Below are 21205 nucleotides of genomic sequence, written 5' to 3'. Positions count from 1 at the left end.
TTTAATATGGGGGAAACACAGGATGGTGTTTGGGAAAACATCCTGTAACAAGCGTCCATTTCAAGGAAAACCGTCAGGGTCTGTTGTAACGTACATTCCCTCTTACATCATTTACTCCTGAGCTCACGGAGAGTGGCTGGAATGGGAGAAATTGAAAGCAGAGTTTTGTGTTGTGACCTGGCTTTTCTTGTGTCTGCTATTAACTGTGGGTTGTAGGAGTGGGGGATATGAATGTGCATGCGTGGGAGGCTGTAAAAGGAAGGGTAATGGGCCTTGAACTTATTTGTCCTGGCTTAGTCCTGGTTCTTTTTTCCAATATGTCCTCCCACCTCCTGTGTCCCAGTCTGGAATGTCTGATGAGGCCATTGACTCAGCAAACTGCCGCATTTTTCACACGGAGCTGGATGGAAGTCCCCAACTTCATCTCCCAACCTGCGTGGTATCAAACAGCACGCCCAGAGCCCCTAACCCTGAAACCTTTATCCATGGGCTCTACCATTCCAGCGGGAACTCTTCCAGATGTTGCCCTTTCGTCTTTATCGTGTGGCCCCTCTGGCCATTCTCAGGGGTGAGATTTTCAAGGTGCATGGCCATGTGGACAGGTGGAGCAATCCAGTAATATGTAGGTACCGTGATTCTGCCCATTGCAGATAGAAAGGACATGAAAGCCAATAAATTGGGAGGTTTCCCGCATGCTCCTCGACATCGCTTTGCCAGATCCAGAACACGATATGAAAATAATATCCATTTTAGTTCTCATAGCATTGTGGCCTGGTTGTGGCCATTGTTGTTTTTAGGCTCCCTGCCAAGCCAGGACTCGTCAGTTGGAATAATTTGTTTGGATTAGAATTTGTTATCCCATCATGTCAACTTGTGTTCCGTATAAACAGCTGGGTGAAGTGGGTGGGTTGCTTTGGCTGACCTCCCCGAGATGATTTTTTTGTATTTGCATAGCACTTTTGCTCCAGAAAGAAAAAAAATTTCCCAGAATTCTTACAACTCTGCCATCCCCTCAATCGTGAATGGGGGGGGGGGGGGGGTGACCACAGAAGCCACTCGGCAAACACGGGCTGTCAACTTCAGCGAGACGACCACCATACGCACACACTGGCCTCGCATATGTTTGGCAGCGCGCACTCCCACACACGCTCTGCCGCTCTTTCACTTTCAAACTTTCTCACATTTCCTCGCACCCTTATCTGCACTTCAAGTCCAAACTCTCGGCCCGTACCCCCTCCTCTGGATGCGGCCGTCTGGTGCACATGGTCTTTTCTCACATCTACTCCTCCAACTGCTTCTGCCGCTCCCTTTTCACTTCTCCCGCCCCCGCGCTGACCACATCCACTAAACTCACCCCACAGGCACGCAGTGTGGAGAGTGTCGGAGGCGTGCGCTGCTGGCACTTTCCCCCACCCCTGCACTGGGCCCGGCTCCAGGACTTGACCGCCTGTTCCCTCTCTCTCTTACTTTAATACGCTTGTGATCAGACGAGCCTACGACTCAACTTTCAGGGACTCGCGGCACAACTGTTCAACCACCCACCGACCCAAATCCACCCAAGCCAGGGTGGGAAGCAAGAAAACAAACAAACAAAAAGAAATTACTTCAGTTGATGTTGAGAGGAATTTGGCTACCAGTTGTTTAAATGTTTTCAAGATGATTGTTTGAAGGAAATCCCCCCCGCCTCCCATCCTTTAATAGCCATTTGAAATTCCTTCTACGTTTTATTGCGAGGAAGTCGGCTCTGGGTTAGTCAGTGGCCCTCCAGCGTAGCATGCGCAGTCTGTCTGGGGCCACTGGTGCGTACACTCGCCCAGTCCCGTGCAGTTTCTCCGAGAGGTCAGAGACTCGGTTGTGTGTTTATGAGTGAATATGGAAAGTCTGGCTGTCTCGGGCAGAACGTGAAGTGGCAACGGTCGGAAAGTCTGATGTCTCCCAGACGCTCGATATGTTCTCACTCGGTAAGTCAGCACTCGCCCATCTTCATCATTCGGGTCCGCGTCCCAACACGCCGCGCAGCAGCCTCGTTTTCGCGCCACTCAACTTTTGGAGTTATTAATTGAATTTATGTGAGAGAAGAAGAAAAGCGGGTGTGTTTATCCAAGGACATGACGGGGGAGAGCGTCTGCGCTGTGATCACTCTGTTGTGTGCCGAGCCTGGTTGCCACATGGCACCAACTACCGATTTTGTGACGTAGTTCCACGTGATGAAGCTTGTTATCAATGATTTGTGTATTTTTCACTTGAATTCTTCTGTGGTAGTTTCTAGTTTCATTTCTGAGGAACAAGTCGGCGGTAAGCTTCGGGCGACTTGCAAAACATCTTTTATTAAAACCAGTTGGTCGTCAATTCTAATTTACAAGTAACTGCATCATAAAAGTAGACAACTCTTACTTAATAACTTTGGTGTTATTTTTGCTGTTAGTCCATGAAAGAATAAGATAAATTAGACATATTTTGAAAACTTTGACCCTGGTTTTCGCCAACATATGTGCCAAATTTTCCTGTTTCCGGCTCTTAGATTGCACAGCAAGGGAGGGGACGGTCGAGAGAACAGCGATGTGTAGTCAAGCCTCTGCTGTTTGGGAGGCTCCGTTAGCATGGCCAACATTAGCTGAGCCAGTTGCTAGCCTTACCGGATTCTTTTTTTAAATCTGGATCCTGAGCAGCCCTCCGTTGAGTGGGCCGTTAGCGCTGAATCATGCCCAAGCTATCAAGAATCTTAAACTGCATTCTTGCTGTTTTCAAATTTCTGCTAAAGCAGCAGATGTACAGGAACGTGGCTGTAGATTGTTCACAGGTGCACCTGCAGTTTTTCCTGTCCATTCCTGCATTCTAAAATCGCCCCCCTCAGTCCTCGTCACTTCGGTAGGCGAGAGGCCCTCCCCTCTGATGAAGAGGGGAACTGTAGAGCTAGCTCTGCTTGCCTTTTAAAAGCAGATGCACGTGAAAACAATGACAGTAGTCGTTGGTTCGCAAGTGCACAAGAGAGAATTGATGGGTGTGTGTTTCTTTGGGATGGAATTTTGATCAGATTCCCAGCATTCAAAAGAACAGCATGTTGTGGGTGGGTGCTTGTTGTCTTCTCAGTTGTTGTTTTTTGTCTCCCATGATTTCCTGGCCTGCAGTTAGCGAGACAATCCTTTGCCATCCTATTGTTCAATCCCAAACGAGCCCTCGACCTCAACAGTGACTCACGGGTGGGGGCGACGATGGGTTCAGATTGTTCTTTACAGGACACCCCCCCCCCCCCCTCAAAGAGTGACAAATTAAACCAGATGAAATTAGAAGCCGGAGCTGGGGCGGGGTTTAAAGGCAGGTTGCAGGGCCGCTGATTTCTGCACAGCACGCAATTGACCGCATCTGCCCGCTGCTGTTGTACGGCAGCCTCCTTGCCTCCAGCACTGTTTCTCTTTTGTTCCCATGACAACTAGGCCTTCACTCTGCCTGCTCTGACTCCCTGCCTGCTGTTGGCTCTGTCCGTCCACAGGGGCCTCTGCCTGGGCCCACAACACTGCCTTTGTATGCGTGTGCCTTTTCATTTGTGCACAGATACCGGACTCCTACACCTTACACCAATCTAGGGTCAAGCGTGGGCGGAGCAGCACATCCACCTCCAGAGGTCACGTTCGCCTGTAGACTTGCACACCGCAAGCGCGTCAGGGTGAAATGTTTGGATGTCAGGGAGGGAGGCAGGCTTCCCGTGATCACAATTCTCCCTTAAGTCTGTAATAGGATTAATCTGGCTTGCTGTCAGGGATCGGTGCTGATTAGGTTGCACATGACTTGAGTTTCTTAAAAGGCGATATTAATACACCATTGGCACTCCTTCAGAACCAAACATAAATATTCTAGATGGTTAAACCAGTTTTTCAAGGAGCTGGTTTGGCTTTCTGGATCTAGGGTCGGTGACCTTTAGACTACCGTGCATCACTGGACGGTATTTCACGGCCCGGGTGGGGGGCATCCAGCTCTTTTTGCTCTCCAGAAGCACACGTCAGTTTGCACCTTAACATGCAGCTGAACAAACATGAATCAGAGTATTATAGACATCGGTTCTGTTGTGGTTCCCCTGGGAAATTATCCCTGCATTAGACCGTGTTACAAATCTGGATCGCCGTTGCTCTGGCTGCATTGTGGAACCAAAATTTTCTTATGGTTTTCCTTCAGAAACCTCCTCAAATTTCAAATGGCACCTTGCCTGGCATCCCCTCTTTTCATCTGGGCACAGTTGGTAGCTTTGTGGCCTCTCTATGTCGCCCTCTGTCTCTCTCTGCGGTTGGGTTGTTAATAATGCAGAAAGATTATCCGATTTATGGGCACCAAGGAAAGCTTCCTTGGGGCGACAGGGAAGAAGAGGGTCGAGCAGCGCACAGTACAGGAGGATGATGGTTAATGGATGTGCATCTAGCAAGCAAGCTGGCCGCAATCCACCCCCTCCTTTGCACTACCCCAACCCTCACCTTCTCCTGCCAACAGTATTCCACTAGATTAGGGGTTATAGGAGGTGACGGTGGAGAGGAAGCAGGCCGAAAATGGAAAAAACTAAACTCGGCTACTGTTGTAAATATTAGGCCACCTTCACCAGCATGAATGACGTTACTATTTACCACCCACAATGCTGCTTTCTCAAGCTCATGAAAGAGTTTCTCGTAATTTATCCTCCACTGAAAACTACAGTCGGATTTCAGCAAAAAATGCCAAGGAAGAACCCATTTTAGTGTAAGGGGACCAAACTACTGCGTATTAGTATGAGTGTGTGCTTGTTTCCAGCAAATGTCTGTATTTCATTTGGACCACTGCAAAAAATGTCCATTGATTTCTTTTTTCTTTTTTAAATTACACAGATTCAGGTGGCAGTACTAGCGCCGTAATGGTTGTTCTGAAACAAAGATCAGAAAGGAACTTATATAAATATATGTATGATGAATCGTAACCAGGTAATTCTTCTTCTGAGGGGATCCCAAGACAGCTCAGCACTTCCTAGTGGACCGATTAGCCTGTGAGCATGTCGATGCGCTCGGAACATTGTGGACAAGTTGTGCTCAAGCATCATATGAAGCATCTGATGAGGATAGTTAAGGCTTTCCATCAGGAGCTGTAAAAAAGTCTGAACCGTAAAGAGTGACGCAGGTGTGACTGCGCGTCCATGGCCGGCTCTACTATGCTCTGACCTGACCCGCCAGCTCGCTGGCTGCTCTCCGTCATAGGTTCAAACAGAGCTGTCCTCACCCTCGCAGGATGGGATTCATTCTTGTTTGGACGCCGAGAACGATAGTGTATCTTTACCGCTGATGCAAATCTGTGCATCTGAGCGCTCATCCGGGCCCTTTCGTACATATGCATGAGACTCGCTGGAGATGAATGTGTAAAGAACCGGGCACCCAGGCCACTCACTCAAGTGCACTGGCGGATGCGTAATGGGAATGTAATTTAAGCAGTGTTTAATCAGTGTGTTTTCTCTGACTCCCCCTGCAATGCATAATAGACAATCAGCCCCCAGTCACACAGGCACTGCTACGGATGGTCAATTACTCATCATAGTCTTGTTAAACACACAGTTCAGCGAGTCAGGGACAGATTACTCTGCTGGTGCCATTAGAACGCTTAACAAAAACGGGAAGTTTCAGAACAGAAGGGGAGATGAAGGAAAATGCCAAATTCGAGTCAGCGGAGAGCTGTCCGAGTCATGCCGAGGCAAAGAAGGGCTGAAATGGAGACGGTGAAACGCAACAGAGGCATGGGAGAGACCGAGGGCATGAAAGTGAGAGATGGAGAGCGGAGCATAATGGAGGGAGGGAGCAAAAATTGAGAAAGGGACACTGGGGAGCAGGAGCAAAAGTGTGTGAGAGCGAGAGGGAGAGAGCCTGAGAAAGTGTGTACTCAGCTGTGAGATGAGACCTCTCTCTGCCCGTGGAGAGAGGCGGGCGGTGTTGGGGGGGGGGGGTTAGAAGACGAGGGAAGAGGACTCCAGTGTCAGTGAGGGGGAGTCGTGTCTCACACTCTCTCACACACACGAACGCACGCATACACACCCTCCCTCCACGGCAGTGATGAAATCCCACCGTTTCACTCATTCCGTCTTCAGGGGCCAATGATCTGAAGCTGTTGTCTTTGTGTTTGGTCACACATGTGGTCAGCATGTACACGCACACCGCTAACGCTAACCCCGTCTCTTCTGCTTCCCTTTGTTCATGTGGAAATGCAGGCAGTGGACTGATGGGCAACTCCTCCGCCTCCTTCATGGGAACCTTTCTGGCCAGTAGTCTAGGTACAGCCCCTTCCCACCCGTCACACCCCTCTCGGCCGCCCTCCTCGCCCTCCTCGCCCTCCTTCCGGGGTGGACCCCACTCCAGCGCTTCGCAAATCTGGTTCCCCCATTCGCATGAAGGTACCTCCGCTCTGGCACACACACACACACACACACACACACAGCTTCACCCTCTGACCGTGCTGTTTCACGGGACATTCATCTCAGCTCCTATTGGGTGTATTGTTACGCCGATATTGTGTATTTTAAGGTTTCCACTGAAGCGTGGCTTGTAATCATCTAACAGGATCCAGATTCCCACCCTTTTATTTGTGCGCTAAAATAGACCCAGCATGTTTGGGATGGGGCCACGATGCTACGGTTTCTGGATGGAGACAACGGGGTCGAAAGTGTAGCCAAGGACATGCACGTGCACATGTGGGTCAATAAAACCTTGCAGGGATTGCAGAGCAGAGCGTCGTGTCCATCACAGCTCAATGAGAGGGTTCCCACCAAACACAACGGCTACACACGCGTCGGGGAAGTCACAAACGCTCGGTTGTGGCTGGCGTCAGGCGAGGATAAAGTGGAAAGATTCATTTTCTGAGGTATTTCAGGAATCTTAACCACACTGTGAGCTCAGTTCGTGCACGAGGGTGACGTCTACTCCGTCGCCACTTCTGCTTATGCACGTCCGTAATTTTCTGCTAATTACTCAGTCACATGACGCCTCGCGAACCGTCGTCTTAACTCATCGGGCCCCTGTTTTTCCAGCTGTCTTCGGTTTATTTATCTTCTAAATATAGCCCAGCTGTTAGTCTTGCCTGTATGTGTGTGTGTGTGTGTGTGTGTGTGTGTGTGTGTGTGTGTGTGTGTGCGTGTGGGTGGCTGGGTGGGTGGGTGGGGTGAGTAAAGCCAGCGGGGAGCGTTTGTTATTTGTGGTCACTGATCAGCGGCGCCCCAGTTGCGTGATGTGTGACTGGCTGAATGAGTGCAGCGCAGCTGAGATTCTGTCTGTTTTCTGAACGCGTTAAGCCAGCGGATGCCTCCCAGCTACACCCCCGCCCCCCACACCCCCCGATCCCCCCACCCCCACCCTGGCGCTCCCGTGCCGCAGCCACCAGGGCTGGAGTCAGCGGGGCGGCTGCGAATAGGTGACGATGCTTCGCCCTCTGCGCCCGGGCTCCCTCACCTTACCCTTCCAGGGTTTCGTTGTCAAACATTTCCTTCTTTGTGGAAGAGTAGAATAATATTAATAAGAGTGATGACGATGATGCCAAGCCTAATAAAAGTAATGGAGGTGATTATGACTGGGATTATTACTCAGTTGGCAATGGAGGCCATTATCTCTATTGCAGTTTAATTGCATATAACGCACTAAGAGCATGATTGAGTCCAGACTGTTCATCAACCGCATTCAGCTGTTCCCTTCTTGGGATAATTGCATATTGTCTTTTCCCTGTTTTGCATAAAAAGCAAGTCATCAAAACGAGCGGCACAATTACCCAGACTCTCGCCTCCTCTCTCCGGGTGTCGGCAGAACCCCACCAGCAGCCGAGCAGCCGCCAACTCCTGCTCGCCTGTCAGAACGTTAGCGTCTCACTTGTAACCTTCTCTGGATTTCTATTTTATTTCCTGTTGTTTTTTGGGTTGTTTTTTTTTTCCTTTACAAGTGCTTTACAGGCACTTAAAGCGGCTGTTTGCATGCAGATCCAGGCAGCGCGGCTCCGGTTTTGTATTCAGAGACGATCCTCAAGCCCAGCTCGTCAAATAATAAAGCTCGCCAAGCCCCAAACGCGTCAGATATAAACACGGCGGGTTCCTCTGGAGCGCCGCTTTTCCACAGCCGAAGAAACTGAAGCGGTTTCAAACACCAACATTTAGATTTGTGGTGAGAAAAAAAAAAAAACACTTCCCAAATAAATCACTCTGATTGGTTACTGGCCACATGACACACAAGCCTGATTGAGCTTTATTCTCCTGTATTTGGGTTGGGTGAGAGAAGAGAGGGAGAACGGTGCGAGAACCTAATCCTCATTAGTGCAGACATTAGTGTGGATGTGATTTGATGACATCTAGGCCAGGAAAAAGTCATGCACACAGGCCACATTTCTCTTAGGATGATGAATCTGGAAGGAGTAGCCGGCTGACATTATAAATAACAGCGCCGCTCTGGTCCGTTTGGATAACTCCGGAGTCAGTGAGTTTGATAGAAGAAAAGCCGGTGTTGACTTATGCTGCGAGATTTATTATGTTTGGAAACGAAAACTGTGTTCTGTTCTACAAATACTCAGATATTTGTACAAGACGACAGCGCCAACAACCAACCCATTAGTGGCTTTCATGATGTCACTGGGTGGCAAGAATTAAAAGGGATTTCTCCTCATTCGACCAATTGTGTGTGCTGTTGCTAGTTCGTGGCGACGGCAAGCATACCTTTTTACTATCTTTATGAGGACTTGTTGAAATAATGCACCCCCCCAGCCCCTAATGATAACCCTTTAATCCAAGTCTTAACCTTCAAACAGCCTTGTGAACTAGTATTGTTGCACACACACACACACACACACACACACACACACACAAACATGCACACACAGCATTAAAACACAATGTATTGACCATTCTCCTAAATGTGAAGCTTTTTTTGGGGGGGGGGCAGAATACATTATGCCCTTTGAGGTTTTGAAGGATTTATTCTTGCGTTTGAATAAACCACCGATTTAACCGAGGGGAGAAATTAAAAAAGGGGTGGTGGGAGGGGGGGGTCCTGCAAAAGAAAAAGCTGCAGGCTGCTCGCCGGCTTCAGGCCAGCTGGCTCTGGTCCAAATGGCTTCTTACAATATGCCAAAGACAATCGCAGTGTCATATCTCTGTCAACACAAACACGCAAACACACACGCGCGTGTGCGCCGCGGCCGCCTGCGCACACCTGTCTAATCCACTTCTGTTTGATACGCCTCTCCAAGCCTATCTTCAGTTGTCCATCTTTCCTTCTGTTGCTTGCTTTTCCTTTTGTAGGATTTAAGCCTCACCCCCCACCTCTCTTTCCTCCTACCGCTGCCTCTTTCATTCCCCCTCTCTCTCTCCCCCCTCTCTCTCTCCCCTCCTCTCTCTCCCCCTCTCTTTCTCTCCCCCCTCTCTCCCCTCTCTCTCTCTCTCCCTCTCTCTCTCTCCATCTCATGCCAGCCTGCATCTTTTCCTTTCAATTAGTCAAACCTGAGGAGATCCACGACAGCCCTGCCCACCCTCTGCCAGACCCCTCCTCCTTCCGCTCAGCCTTGATGGTTCTGTCACTTTTTCTCAATTAGCAGACCTGACAGGCAGCTAAGCCTGCTCCTCCTCTCCACTTGGTCTCTCACTGCCAGGCTCTCTTTTTCCCCTCATGTATTTTCTCTCCAAAGCCCCCCCCCCCCCCCCCCCCCCCCCAATCATCAGAGAAAACATCCAATTCAGCCTTTGTCCTATTTTGTCTTTAAGGGAAGGTGACATATAAACACAGTGGCGAGCTGGTAAATGTGTAAAAATGGAGATGGGGTCCTGAAACAGATTCAGGAGCAGTCCACATCTCTGCCCTCTCTCACTCTCTCTCTCCCTCTGCCCCCCCCCTCTCCCCACCACGCTGTGGAAATCCCTGGGACGTGGTTCTGTTTGTTCAGCCTCTCGCCCTTGCTCCGCCCGTGGAAAGGCGGGAATTACACTGCCAGCTCCCCTCTGTCATCCACTTTCCAGTGTGGACGTGCATGTGAGAGCGAAGCTGCTGTGTAGTCAGCAGCCCGCAGCAAGAGCCCGCTCACATCGCCCGGAGCTGCCGCGACAGCGGCGGCGGCGATGGCAGCCTCCCTCGTCCCGGCCAGATTAATGCCCGAATGGGATCTGCCGTACCCAGCAGTCCCCCTCTCGCCGCCCCAGCAGAGGGCATGCTGAAACGGAGCGGGATGGCATTATCGGGCGCAGCCAGACCACGCTGTGAAACGGGATTACGCCGCCAGTCGTCACGCTCGCAAACAACATGCTGCTGCAGGAAAAAAAAAAAATCTCAGCTTGGATAAAAGTGAGCGTTAAACCTCTCCCTGCTTTTCTGGATCCTAAAATCAGAAAGAAAAAAAACCCCATCTTAAATAAAGACCTTCGCTCTTCACGTCTTTTCAGTCTGGTTGAAATTCGTCTGCTTATCAATCAAAGATGGTGAAGAGAAAATATGCAAAAAAAAGGTTAGGGTTTATCATCATGATCCTATTGCCCTTTTCAGGCAGCAGCACCGTCTGTGTTCTTGTAGGGCTGTTTGCCCTTTCCGCCTGTTTCTTTAATTAAGATGGGAGCACGCCGAGGCCGCGCTGAGACGGGGTCATTAAGCCCACCACAACACTCCTCCCTCCGCGGAGCCAGTTCACAGCACCGGCCCCATTGTTGCGTTATCCAAAAGTCAGACATTCATGACTGGGAACTCCACGTTAAACCCACAGCCCACACACACACACACACACACACACACACACACACAGGCAGGCAGTCAAATGAACTGCATCTGCTCTTTCAGGGATCATATCGCATGCTTGCCAACACAAATACTTTTCCCTTTCATTCAGCCACGGCCCCCCACCCCCCCTTTCCCTCCCACCAGCTTTGACGGCGGCGAGTTGCGTTCAAGACGAAGGCCGGAGGGTGAGACAGGTGCAGGTGCAGGGATAGAAAGCCGCGGAAACACCCGCACCTCTCACAAGCCATTAAGCCGCCGCCGCTGACGGACGGAAGATGTGCAGTTTAGCACGATCGCGCCGGAGTCGTCGGGGGAAGAGCTCAGCGTTGTGGCGGCGTTCCTGCATTAGCGTGTGTTCCCGATATCATATCCCTGCCTTTTCTGACATTTAAAGAATGTTACTCTTGGTCGTTAAAGATCGTTTTTTTCCCCCGCAGTCCTATTAATTATACAGAACAAGCAGGCTCATTCATTTGGCATTGTTGTTTCAATGTTTGGGTTGAAAGGGTTGTCATAGTAATGTTTTCCTTTTGTCCTAATGTTGCGGCGGCCTTTTAATCCGCAGTGTCTTGTTCTACCCCCTTCAAAGGCCTTTTTGTTTTTCAACACCACGTTGAAATTTGAATGTTGCATTTAAATTTGGGACAAGATGATGATCGTGTAACTGGCCCCCGCATCCACCTGTGGCGTGGGTCAGCAGAGGTCGGCCACCCTGCCCAGTCTCCATTGTTAGACGGTCTGACGGTCGTTGAGATTAAAGGAGACCTGCGTTTCATAGACAAATTTCATTCATCAGAGGGTTCCTCCTGCTTTTATTCTACTCTGACGGCAAAAGCAAACACGAAGGACAAAGCTGCTGCTGAGCTGCGCCTGAATGTTGCATCTTGGTCGTTATTTTTCCGCCTGATCGTCTCTCTCCCTCTCTCTGTTACACATGGCAGCAGCTCCAGGGTATCCTCGATTCTCAGGGAGTCTAGCCCACACTTTCCTTCCCATGAGCCACTTGGATCACCATGCCAACAGTGGAGTTATCTATGGGCAGCACCGTTTCTATGACACCCAAAAAGGTGAGGCAAAGCATTGGGTGTAATTGACGTGGGATATTGATATTTGTCCTCGATGCCTCGGGACAGCCAACTAAAGAGGCTAATAATTAAATTCAGTCCTTTGCTTTTATTTCCTCACCGATGCATTTTTAAAAATAATCCTTCTCTCTCCTTGCAGAGAATTTCTATCTCCGGGGCCTTCCTTCCCAGCCGCCTCTCATCTCAACCAATCACAGTCTGCCGCCGATGTCCAGGGCAGGGTCGGGACATTCTCAGGGGTCCTGTAGCAGAGACAGAGACCCGGGGGTAGGAACGGGTCTTCACAAGGGTCTTAAAGATGGTCCTGTTGAGAGAGGAGTGGGACATGTCAAAGACAAGGAAAGGTCCAGTAGCAAACACGAAGCAAAGGAGCGACAGCAGCAGCACCAACAGCACCACAGCCACCCACCTCCCCAGCCCACGCACCAACACCATTCGCACACCCATCAGCACCATCCGCTCTACCCGCAGCACTCACTGCCCCTGGAGGAGGTCAATAGTCGGGGGATGGAGAGACACAAAGCCTCACTTGCAATGGAATACGGCAAAGAGCATCCTCAGACTATGGGCAAGCCCCTCAGTGCCTGCTTGCACAACGGCAAGATGCAAAATGGAGATGCAGGACCTGGAGCAGGATGTAAAGCTTCCATGACCACTTGTGGAGGGGAGGCCACAGTGCTTGGGGCAATGGGGGGTGGGGCAAGTGGCCACAGCAGGCACATGGGGTCCAACAGTGGTGGTCGCTGCACAAAAGAGGCGATAAGTGGGGAGATGAGGATAAGCGAACAGTCTTCGGACTGTTTAGAAAGGGGCCAGGCCTCACTCCACCACTCTCTGTCATATTCTGTAGCCCCTCCTTTACATATGGGGTCTGCGGCAGGAGTACATCCCCAAACACATCCTCATGCCCACCCACATACGCATCCCCATCCAGGGGGTTTCCATTGCCTTCAGCTCCACCCGAGTCATCCCCACCACCCGCATCATTCCCACCATACGCACCACCACCCCGACTTCTTCTGCTCACCTCCACCGGCCCCTCTATCCAATCCCACCTCACATGACAGGGGGCAGGCGAATGTGGGACGGGACCCTAAAGTCACAGGGCCTACTTTTGTGCCATCTGTGGCGGACTTGGGGGACAAATCTGCTGGGCCATTCCAACTTGGTAATCCTGACTACCAGGGTGTCGGAGGGAGAGGCAGCAATATGAAAGACAAAGAAATAGAGAAGAGCGGAGGGGGTGGGCACCATAGCAGCTGGCACAGAAAGCAGCAGCAGCAGCAGCAGCAGCAGCAACACGCTTACAGGAAGACGGAGAAGGCTCCAGACTGGATGCACCACCAACACCTACAACCATCACAGCTTCCTCCACCCCCTCAACAACAGCAGCCTGCGCATCCCCAGCAGCAGCAGCACCAGGTTGTACGCTCACGTAGTGCTGAGTGTATCAACAGCACCGTGGACATGGATGTCTTCAGGTCCTCGCTGACCCAGGGGCACAAATCTGGGCACTCAGTCCCTCATTCAGTCAACACCTCTCCTTATAGAGACTGTTCCCACTCCGGGCCGCCTCCGAACTCCTCCCCGCTTGGAGGTAAAAATATGGGTCAACATGGTGGTGCAGGGGCATCCCATGGTCCCGCCCCTGCAGGTAGCTGCTCTCTACAGAGAGATGGTCAAAAGGTGGCAAGAATACGCCACCAGCAGCATGGTCGGCCTGGCCCTGACGCTCCGTCTCCTGTCGAGTTGAACCAGGGAACAAGTCAGGAGCTGAAAAGAAAGATGGACATGTCTCCGTACGGTTACAGCAGTGGCCAGCACCAGCACCAGCAGCCCGCGGTGCCACCCTGGGCCATGAGGCCTCCACACCACATGTCACAGCCCGAGGAAGAGCAAAGGAAGACATACATGGACTTGGGGAACACTGGGGGACAGCATTCCCAGCAGCAGCCAGGAATTAGCCTGCCTCCTCCACAGCCTCCTGCTGCACCTCCTCTCAGTCAGCAGCAGCAGCAGCAGCAACAGCAGCAGTCACAGCAGCACCCTGAACCACAGGGCCCCACACAGGGGGAGAGCAGCGCAATGAAAAGCTTATTAAAGTACAGCAACCAGCAACAGCCTCTGCTGCTCTCCCAAAAGAGCCCCTTTGGGGGACTGGGTAACCTCAAATCAAGTCCTGCCGGTGGGAGCTGCGCCATGCAGGGCAACAAACAAACTCTGCCCTCCAGAAAAGGCCCAACTAATGAGAACGAGAGACCTGACTACAGCGGGCGGAGCCGGGATCTCGGTGATACCGGTCACGGGGAAAGTGAGGTGCGGCAGCCACCCGTGGGAATCGCTGTGGCTGTGGCCAGGCAGAGGGAACCGCCGTGTCACTCGGCAGACAGTCATTCCAACAGCAGACAGGGCAGAGTTCACCCCTCTGTCAAAGGTAAGGACGGGAGAGGAGGAACAGGGACACGTGCAGGCGCAAAACCTCTGGTGCAAAATCATTTAAATGCCCTAAAATGGCAGGTCCCACGTGTAATAAAGGTCATTTCTTGTAAAAATCCAGCCTGTTTTGACCAAATATAGCATTTACAGTATTTGTCTAGGATGTGCGGTTGCATAAGGTTCCCTGGCTTAAGACATAGGACTAAGAAAGAGTTATAAAACTAATCTGGAACGTTTGTACAAACCGATTTCCAACTGTTGATGATGCAAATCTTGTAAAACAGCAAAGACGGAAAAGTGGGTGAGTCTCTTGTGAACGGCAGGAGTATTTTTAGTATTGGTGAGAGACTTGGGAATACTGTCTCACCAGGGAACAAGAGAGCGAATGCTAACGGTTAAGCTAATGTTTGTCTCATAGGACCACCGCGCTCCCTGTATCCCTCAGATCCCACTGAGGAGGAGAGAAAACGGCTGAGTGGAGAACAAATAAATCTAACTTGCTTGGACAGAGAGAGAGACGCATACATTCGGTAAGACACTGCTCAGTGCTCCGTTAAATCTTTTATTGTTAGCAACGCTCTGCAGAGTGGTCTGGATTTCTTTGTTTTATCCCCACACCAGGGACAACAAGGAAAGGGTGGAGTTTGCGAGAATCCACCCCTCTAACAGCTGTCACGGAGACCTACCGTCTCATCTGATGGTCCCAGGTGGGACTTCCCTCCAGTCAGGCCAATTAGGGGATCCTTCTGCACATTCCGCTCACCATCATTGGATGCCAAGGACTGGAAGCCCATCTCTCTGGATGACAGGACACTCGTATGGTGAGAGAGTATTAATCACCGCGGAAAAAGATGAAGTTTATTCGCGGTCAGGCTGTAAAACTTCATGGACTGATCCTAAAAATTAAAGATTGGAGATTACATAAAGAAGCCGTATTAAAGTCATTTCTTCGTCATATAGTTTAGAGCCACACTAAAATTCTGGTGACTTCACACGTATGTCTCCCCTCTTAACAGCAGGTATAGGTCACACTGCGCTGCACCAGAACCTGCCCCCGGGGTTTTCTGCAGCCATGCCTGGCCCTCTGCAGCCGGTCCTGCCTCTTCCCCAGGACCCCTCTGCCCAGCTGGTGGTCCTGCCAACTGAGCCTCCTGCTCACCCTGCCACCCATCACCTGGGTAGGACGCAACCTTTGCTTTCCCCTACTTAAGCAATTGTTCTTCTAACACACATACACACACACACACGTGCGCGTGTGAGCAGGATGCATTAGCCATCAGCATGTGTCATGCAAATGTGAGCACACATAAATTAGAAACTCCACAGCTTTGCCTCCAGTCATTTACACAGCGCTATTATGGCATTAACCTGAAACCATCATTTAGAAGGCTGTTGACAACCTGGGGGAGGGGGCAGGTGATCCTGTGGAGACCACTGTTGAACCTCATGATAATGGTCCTGAAGTGATCAGTCGTCCCTGTGCTGTACTTCCCTGAGAACAGCCGTAAAAACCCCAAAAGAAAAGTCCCAAAGTGTCCAACAAGGCCACTATGATAGTCTGTATCTACCCTGATAGTCCCTGTGTTAACAGAAAAGCTCGTCCACGGTCATGGGAACTTGGTTTCCTTCTCGATCTTTCTGGACTCTCTTACCATTTGTGAATCTGTTTAATGGTCCGGTGAGACAGACGTGAATTTCCGGCCCAGTATTTTATCCATCCATCACGATTTTGTCATGATATTGCTCCACGACATTCCAGAAAATTCTCCCGGCACTTCTGTTCACAGCCGGGGAGAGTGTGGGATCGCTGTTGCCTGGGGAGATGGTCTGTGCAGTCGACAAAAAAGCTGCCTTTTTTAAAAGACATTAGTCGTTGATGCAATAAAGTGAATACAATGATGTTTAAGTGTTTATGGGTATGTGGGAGGCGGATAATGAGAAATGTGGGTAGCGGTGTTAAAGTAGTGAGTGCAAAACGTGTGCATGTGAATCCAAAAGAAAAGTGTCTGTACGCCTTTTTTTGGCTAATGTAACTGTCTTTGCCGCATTCCTCCTCCTTTTTCTCATTAGATGTGATGGAGCAGCCAGGGCTCTGGCCCCCTGTGTACAACACCCGGGGCCCACCCTCCCACATGCAGCATCCCGCTGTGTACTCCCGATCCCAGTTTCTACGGCAACAGGAGCTGTACGCTCTCCAGCAGCACCAGCAGCTCCAGCATCAGCACCAGAGCCACCAGTCGCAACAACCCCAACAGCAGTCTCACGCCCAGCAGCAGCCGCACAGAGCCGCGCACGTGGTGGACATGCAGCACCACGCCGCTCATACTGCACAGGTGATTCAGCCAATCCAGCTGTCCGCAAAACAGATGCTGAATAGTCAGACAATTACCTCCCCCCGTCATCTTAAATTCTCAGACGGCTCCATTTTTAACTTCCTTTTCTCTGTGATATACTGATTTTCTCAGAGGGATTGAGGGAAAGGCTAAATTTATGCTGCTCAAGTACCTTTTAGTGTCATTTACAAGCCTTCGAGGAATTGAGGGTTTCATCGCTAATTTACTTGCTCATGAATCTCCGTAGGTGCAGAAGAGGCCCAACGAGCCCTCGGTTGAGCTGGAGGAACTCATTTCTGAGCCCAGAATGTCTAAAGCGGCCAAGCCCTTCTCTTACAACCCTCCCCAGAGGAACCCCTCCCCCGCCGCAGCGTGTGCCGCCCACCTGTCCCCATGCTGCCAGTCCCCCTCACTACGGCCGCATCCCAAAAGCACTCCGTCGACACCCTGCCCGGCCCCCAGCCCCGCCGCTGCGGCCCCCCACTCCCCAGCCATAAGCCCTGCGCCACCGCAGATGCACAAGGGATCTGAATCTCAGGACAAAAGGGGAGAGGGACATCCCCCACGTGATTACCCTGAATCTCTGGAACCTGGTAAGAATAAGCAAATTTACCCGTAAAAACCAAAAAAACCCCCAAAAAACCTAAAGGTTCTTCAGATATTCCTGTTTTATTCCTTTCTTGGTGTGAAGGGGCCTAATCTTTGTGTGTCTTTCTCCAGCCCTACCACCTGGATACACCTACCCTGCTATTGCCCCCGGCTACAAGAGTGGACCCACCCCTCAGGATGTTCACTTGGCTGAACCAGCTGACCTGGAAGCGGTCCAAGTGGAGCCAAGTGAACATGGCCCCCAGCCTCTCTCGGGTCTGGGGGAAGAGCTCAATTGCCAGGCATTGGTCAGGCCCCTCCCAGAGCCTCTCCAACACCAGGATGTGGAACAGGAAGAGGTGGAAAGAGAGGTTGAAAGAGTTCTGGAACAGAGGGAGGATGTGGAGGTAGCAGCGGTGACAGCAGCCAACTATGTGCCTGGAGACGAGGAGGTGAAGGAGCAGGGCCCCACTGAGGAAGAAGTCCTGGTTTGCCCCCCTGCGGAGAGCCCAGTGTGCGAGGCTGCATCCTGTCCCACTCCCATTTCACCAGAGGAGCCTGAGAGGCCAAGAGCTGTCATCACCTTGGAAGAGGAAGAGGATGATGAGGCGGTGGGTGAGGAGAGCCAGGTGGAGCATGTTCAAAAGGTCGGCGTGCCGGGAGAGCGTGACACAGAGCTGCCCGCTATCATTGAGCTCCACTCTGTTTCCCCTGGCGCCCCGGAGTCTCCGTCCCCAGCCCCTGAGGAAGCAAAGGAGGGCACACAGCAACCTCAGAGTGAGATGACCCCCGCTGGCGTGGATTCTGCCTCCCCTTCCGCTGCTCCTGCAGCCACTTGCGGTTCAAACCAGGCAGCCGGTCCCGCTCCCCACACGACCCCTGTGCCCTGCTACTGGAGTCTGGAGCTGCTGATTGCTGCCGCCTTCTGCACAGATGTACCCCCTTTCCCCCTGTTCCCTCTCAGCGCCCCCTCAGTTGCCCCCTCCCAGCCCAACCCCCACCGGGGTATGGAGCTTCTGAGTGAGCTGGCAGATCTGGAGCTGCAGCAGCAGAAACGCACCTGTGGTAAAACCAAGGGTGAGCAGTCACACCTGCATCCCAACACACGCACATAAGGGGAATAACTTAAATCTCCGAGTTTTCCTCCACGTCCACTGAGACAAACTCCCACTTCCCCCTCCGGCCTAGCCTAGCCTCTATATTTCCTCTCAGATGCTCCCCTCTTCCTGCCGGTCTCAAGCGCCTCTGGTGGTTTCTAACATGTCCCCAGAGAAGCCGTCCGCATTCCTGCTCGCTGTTGCTTCTCTTTGGTTGTTAAAGGCACTTTTATTTTCTAAAAGGCTGCTCTGACGATGCAGAGGCCTCTGGAGGAGGAGGCGAGGCAGGAGGACAGGGCTGAACTCCTCGGGAGGGGCTCCCGTTCCTCTCATTCCCCCCCAGCTTCCCTTGGGGAGCTGCCTCTCTCTCTTCATCCTGCCTGTGTGTGATCCACACACGTGCACGCCACAAAAAAGCCACTACGTTAACAAAAACTGGGGAGGCAAAAAAAATAATAAAAAATTGAACGTGCGGAGTGATTTCCCACTCTCCCGCACACACAAAGTTAGTGTATAATCACAAAAGCAGCCAATAGCAAAAAGCAGTCGGTACCCCGGAGCATTGCCTGTCTAATTAGACCCCATTGTTTTAAAGTGCCTTTAAAAGCTTCCCTGTTTTTCAAAGTGCCATGTGTTTTTGTTTTTTGTTTTTTTTATCCGTGCAAAAGGGATGTTTTGTGTTTACCAGCATCCTAATGCATTTAACAGCTCCCAAAAGAGACGCCTATAAAAAGCAGGGTATCATCAACATGATTTTAAAGTCAGTCATGTTGTCTCTGTGATGTGATATTGTTGACGGCGTTGGGAAGGGCCACGCGCCTCATCAAAACCTCCCGAAACAATAGCGGAAAGAAGCATGGAGAAGACGTTTACTAGGAGATGTGACATCACAAGCGAATTGCGATGTTTTCCCACTAGTCTTGCTGAGCTGGGCGAAATTATGTTCGACTCAACTCGGCAAACATGCAAGAACGTTGTGCCAAGATGGCCACAGAGACAACAGCATGTGGTCAGTCCAGAGTGTTTCATACAAATTTAACGTGGCCATTTTTTTTTAAATTTCCCCTCTCAAATTAAAAAGATCAAAACGGCGGTTTGGATTTGCTGCTTTGACAAGAGATGCTCAATCCATTGTTTTCTTGTATGACAGAAGAAGAGTTGCTGATCTTTGACCTCCAAAGCCTGGCGACTTTGGCCGCAGCACGTGCTCTGGAGATGGGCACCCAGGAGGGCGACAGTGCAGCTTCGGGCCGATGCTTCCCGGCCCGCAGAACCCTCAATTTACGTCGGAAGTTCAACTGGACGCCTCGCAATGAACCTGTAAATAAACGCATTCTGCCTGCGTTGAGACTTCGTTTGAATGCGAATGTTGTTTTTAATAGAAAAATTAAGCACCACGTTGGTCCTCCTCAGGTGTGTCCAGCCAAAGGTTCCATGGAGACCATGGACGGTCCTGAGCTTGCCATGCGCGTGAAGCTAGCCGAGTTGCAGCGGCGCTACAAAGAGAAGCAAAAGGAGTTAGCCAAACTCCAGAGGAAGCATGACCATCAGTGAGCATTGTTTTTACCCTTTTACCCTTTTACCCTTTAGGCTATGCCTCTGACCACTGGTGTGTTTCCATCTGTGTTTGCAAGCAGGAAGGAGGAAACACCTCGCAGCCCGGCGAGACGGGGGCCGGGGCGTCCAAGGAAGCGGAAACCTGCCTTCACCACAGGACCAGTGTCCTTATCTGAGGGGCAAAGGAAAGTCAAGTGAGTAGACACAAACAGGAAATCGGAGAATGCCGTGGAACCATTCAAGGAAGTCCACTAGAGCTTAAGCTAATCTAATCAACACTGGTATTATTTGTCTAACATCCCAATCAGTCAGCTGAGTGCATGTCTGCGGGGGCAGAATATTAATGCACGCTCGATACAGTATATGGACTCTGCATACCTAGAAAACCACTCATTGGGCTGGTTAGACGTCTGCTTAGGTAATCTGAAACCTCAGTGGCATTACTGTAGTGCATGTTCATCCTAGCTGGGCTTGATACCAGGTGGTGGGGGCTGGGCGTAGAGATGACAGGCAGAGGATGTAATTAGAGTACCTCGAATTCTCCGGTAATCTGTCCCAACAGCGAGAATGTGACACGCCATAGCCCCGTGGGGACACCAGGGGTCTAAAGGGCACCACCATGGTCGGGACTGGGCAGCCACTCAATGATACGCTGGCATTTAGAATGCTCGTGCAAGACTCACGCATGTGTGAGGGGGCCAAACAGACCGACAGGACAGCTGAAGAGAAATAATGAGAGACAGGCGGAAGATGATAATCACAAAAGAATTGCATTAAAACTTGTATTTTTTGAGTTTAGTGGTGGCTGAAGCAATAAACCAAGAGCTTGTCGTGGGGGGGGTTGTTGGGAGTTTGCATCCGTGCTTTGATTAGTCCCGTCTTCGGGATTTATAAAGGCCCGAAGCAGCAAATGTCACCTCGCTGTGTCCGACCGCCCTCCGTCTCCTCTGCCGTCTTTTGTCGCCGTGGAGTTTTGGGCAGTGTTTCCAGCTGCCCCTCTGCGTTGTCACCTCCTCTCTCCTTCCACCCATGTACCCCTGCCCCCATTGCCAGACCAGCACCGATCGGAGCTGGGAAGCTGATGCCGGGTGACAGTGACACCCAAATGAAAGGGTAACGGCCCAGAGCCCTGCAGCGAAAACGCATAGCAGGCGGGCCGGGGCCAACACAATGATGGTGGGGGTGGCTGGGTTTCCTGCAGGCATCAACATCGGTCCTCGTTTCTTGGTTTCTGTAGATGCATGTGAATAGCACTGCAGAAATTGCCAGGTTTGTATACATTGAAAAGCCTGGCCTGTATATAAATATGGTCAACATTTGGGTCGGGCTTGTTAAAAACAGCCCTGCGTTGTGTTACATTCAGCGTCATGTAAAGTCAT

General features: G+C 51.1%; 1 protein-coding gene across 9 annotated transcripts in view; it reads left to right on the top strand.

The window, feature by feature from the left end:
• Positions 1-21205, top strand: part of bahcc1a (BAH domain and coiled-coil containing 1a) — a 53540-nt gene that overhangs the window by 20469 nt on the left and 11866 nt on the right. For 6 of the 9 annotated variants that reach the window (XM_029836210.1, XM_029836206.1, XM_029836207.1 and 3 more), the window contains exons 3-14: positions 6209-6391; positions 11672-11797; positions 11955-14249; positions 14670-14781; positions 14873-15072; positions 15268-15429; positions 16322-16584; positions 16832-17177; positions 17305-18249; positions 19420-19589; positions 19683-19819; positions 19907-20020. In XM_029836210.1, coding sequence (XP_029692070.1) covers positions 6209-6391; positions 11672-11797; positions 11955-14249; positions 14670-14781; positions 14873-15072; positions 15268-15429; positions 16322-16584; positions 16832-17177; positions 17305-18249; positions 19420-19589; positions 19683-19819; positions 19907-20020 — 5053 coding nt within the window. Of the gene's footprint in view, positions 1-1739; positions 1962-6208; positions 6392-11671; positions 11798-11954; positions 14250-14669; positions 14782-14872; positions 15073-15267; positions 15430-16321; positions 16585-16831; positions 17178-17304; positions 18250-19419; positions 19590-19682; positions 19820-19906; positions 20021-21205 lie in introns of those variants that run through there. The other 3 variants (XM_029836211.1, XM_029836208.1, XM_029836209.1) reach the window with 3 other exon arrangements.

The sequence above is a fragment of the Takifugu rubripes genome, chromosome 5 (assembly GCF_901000725.2).
Source record: "Takifugu rubripes chromosome 5, fTakRub1.2, whole genome shotgun sequence".
Lineage (NCBI taxonomy): Eukaryota > Metazoa > Chordata > Actinopteri > Tetraodontiformes > Tetraodontidae > Takifugu > Takifugu rubripes.
Note: the sequence above shows the minus strand (reverse complement) of the source record. Positions and strands in the feature narration are given on the sequence as shown.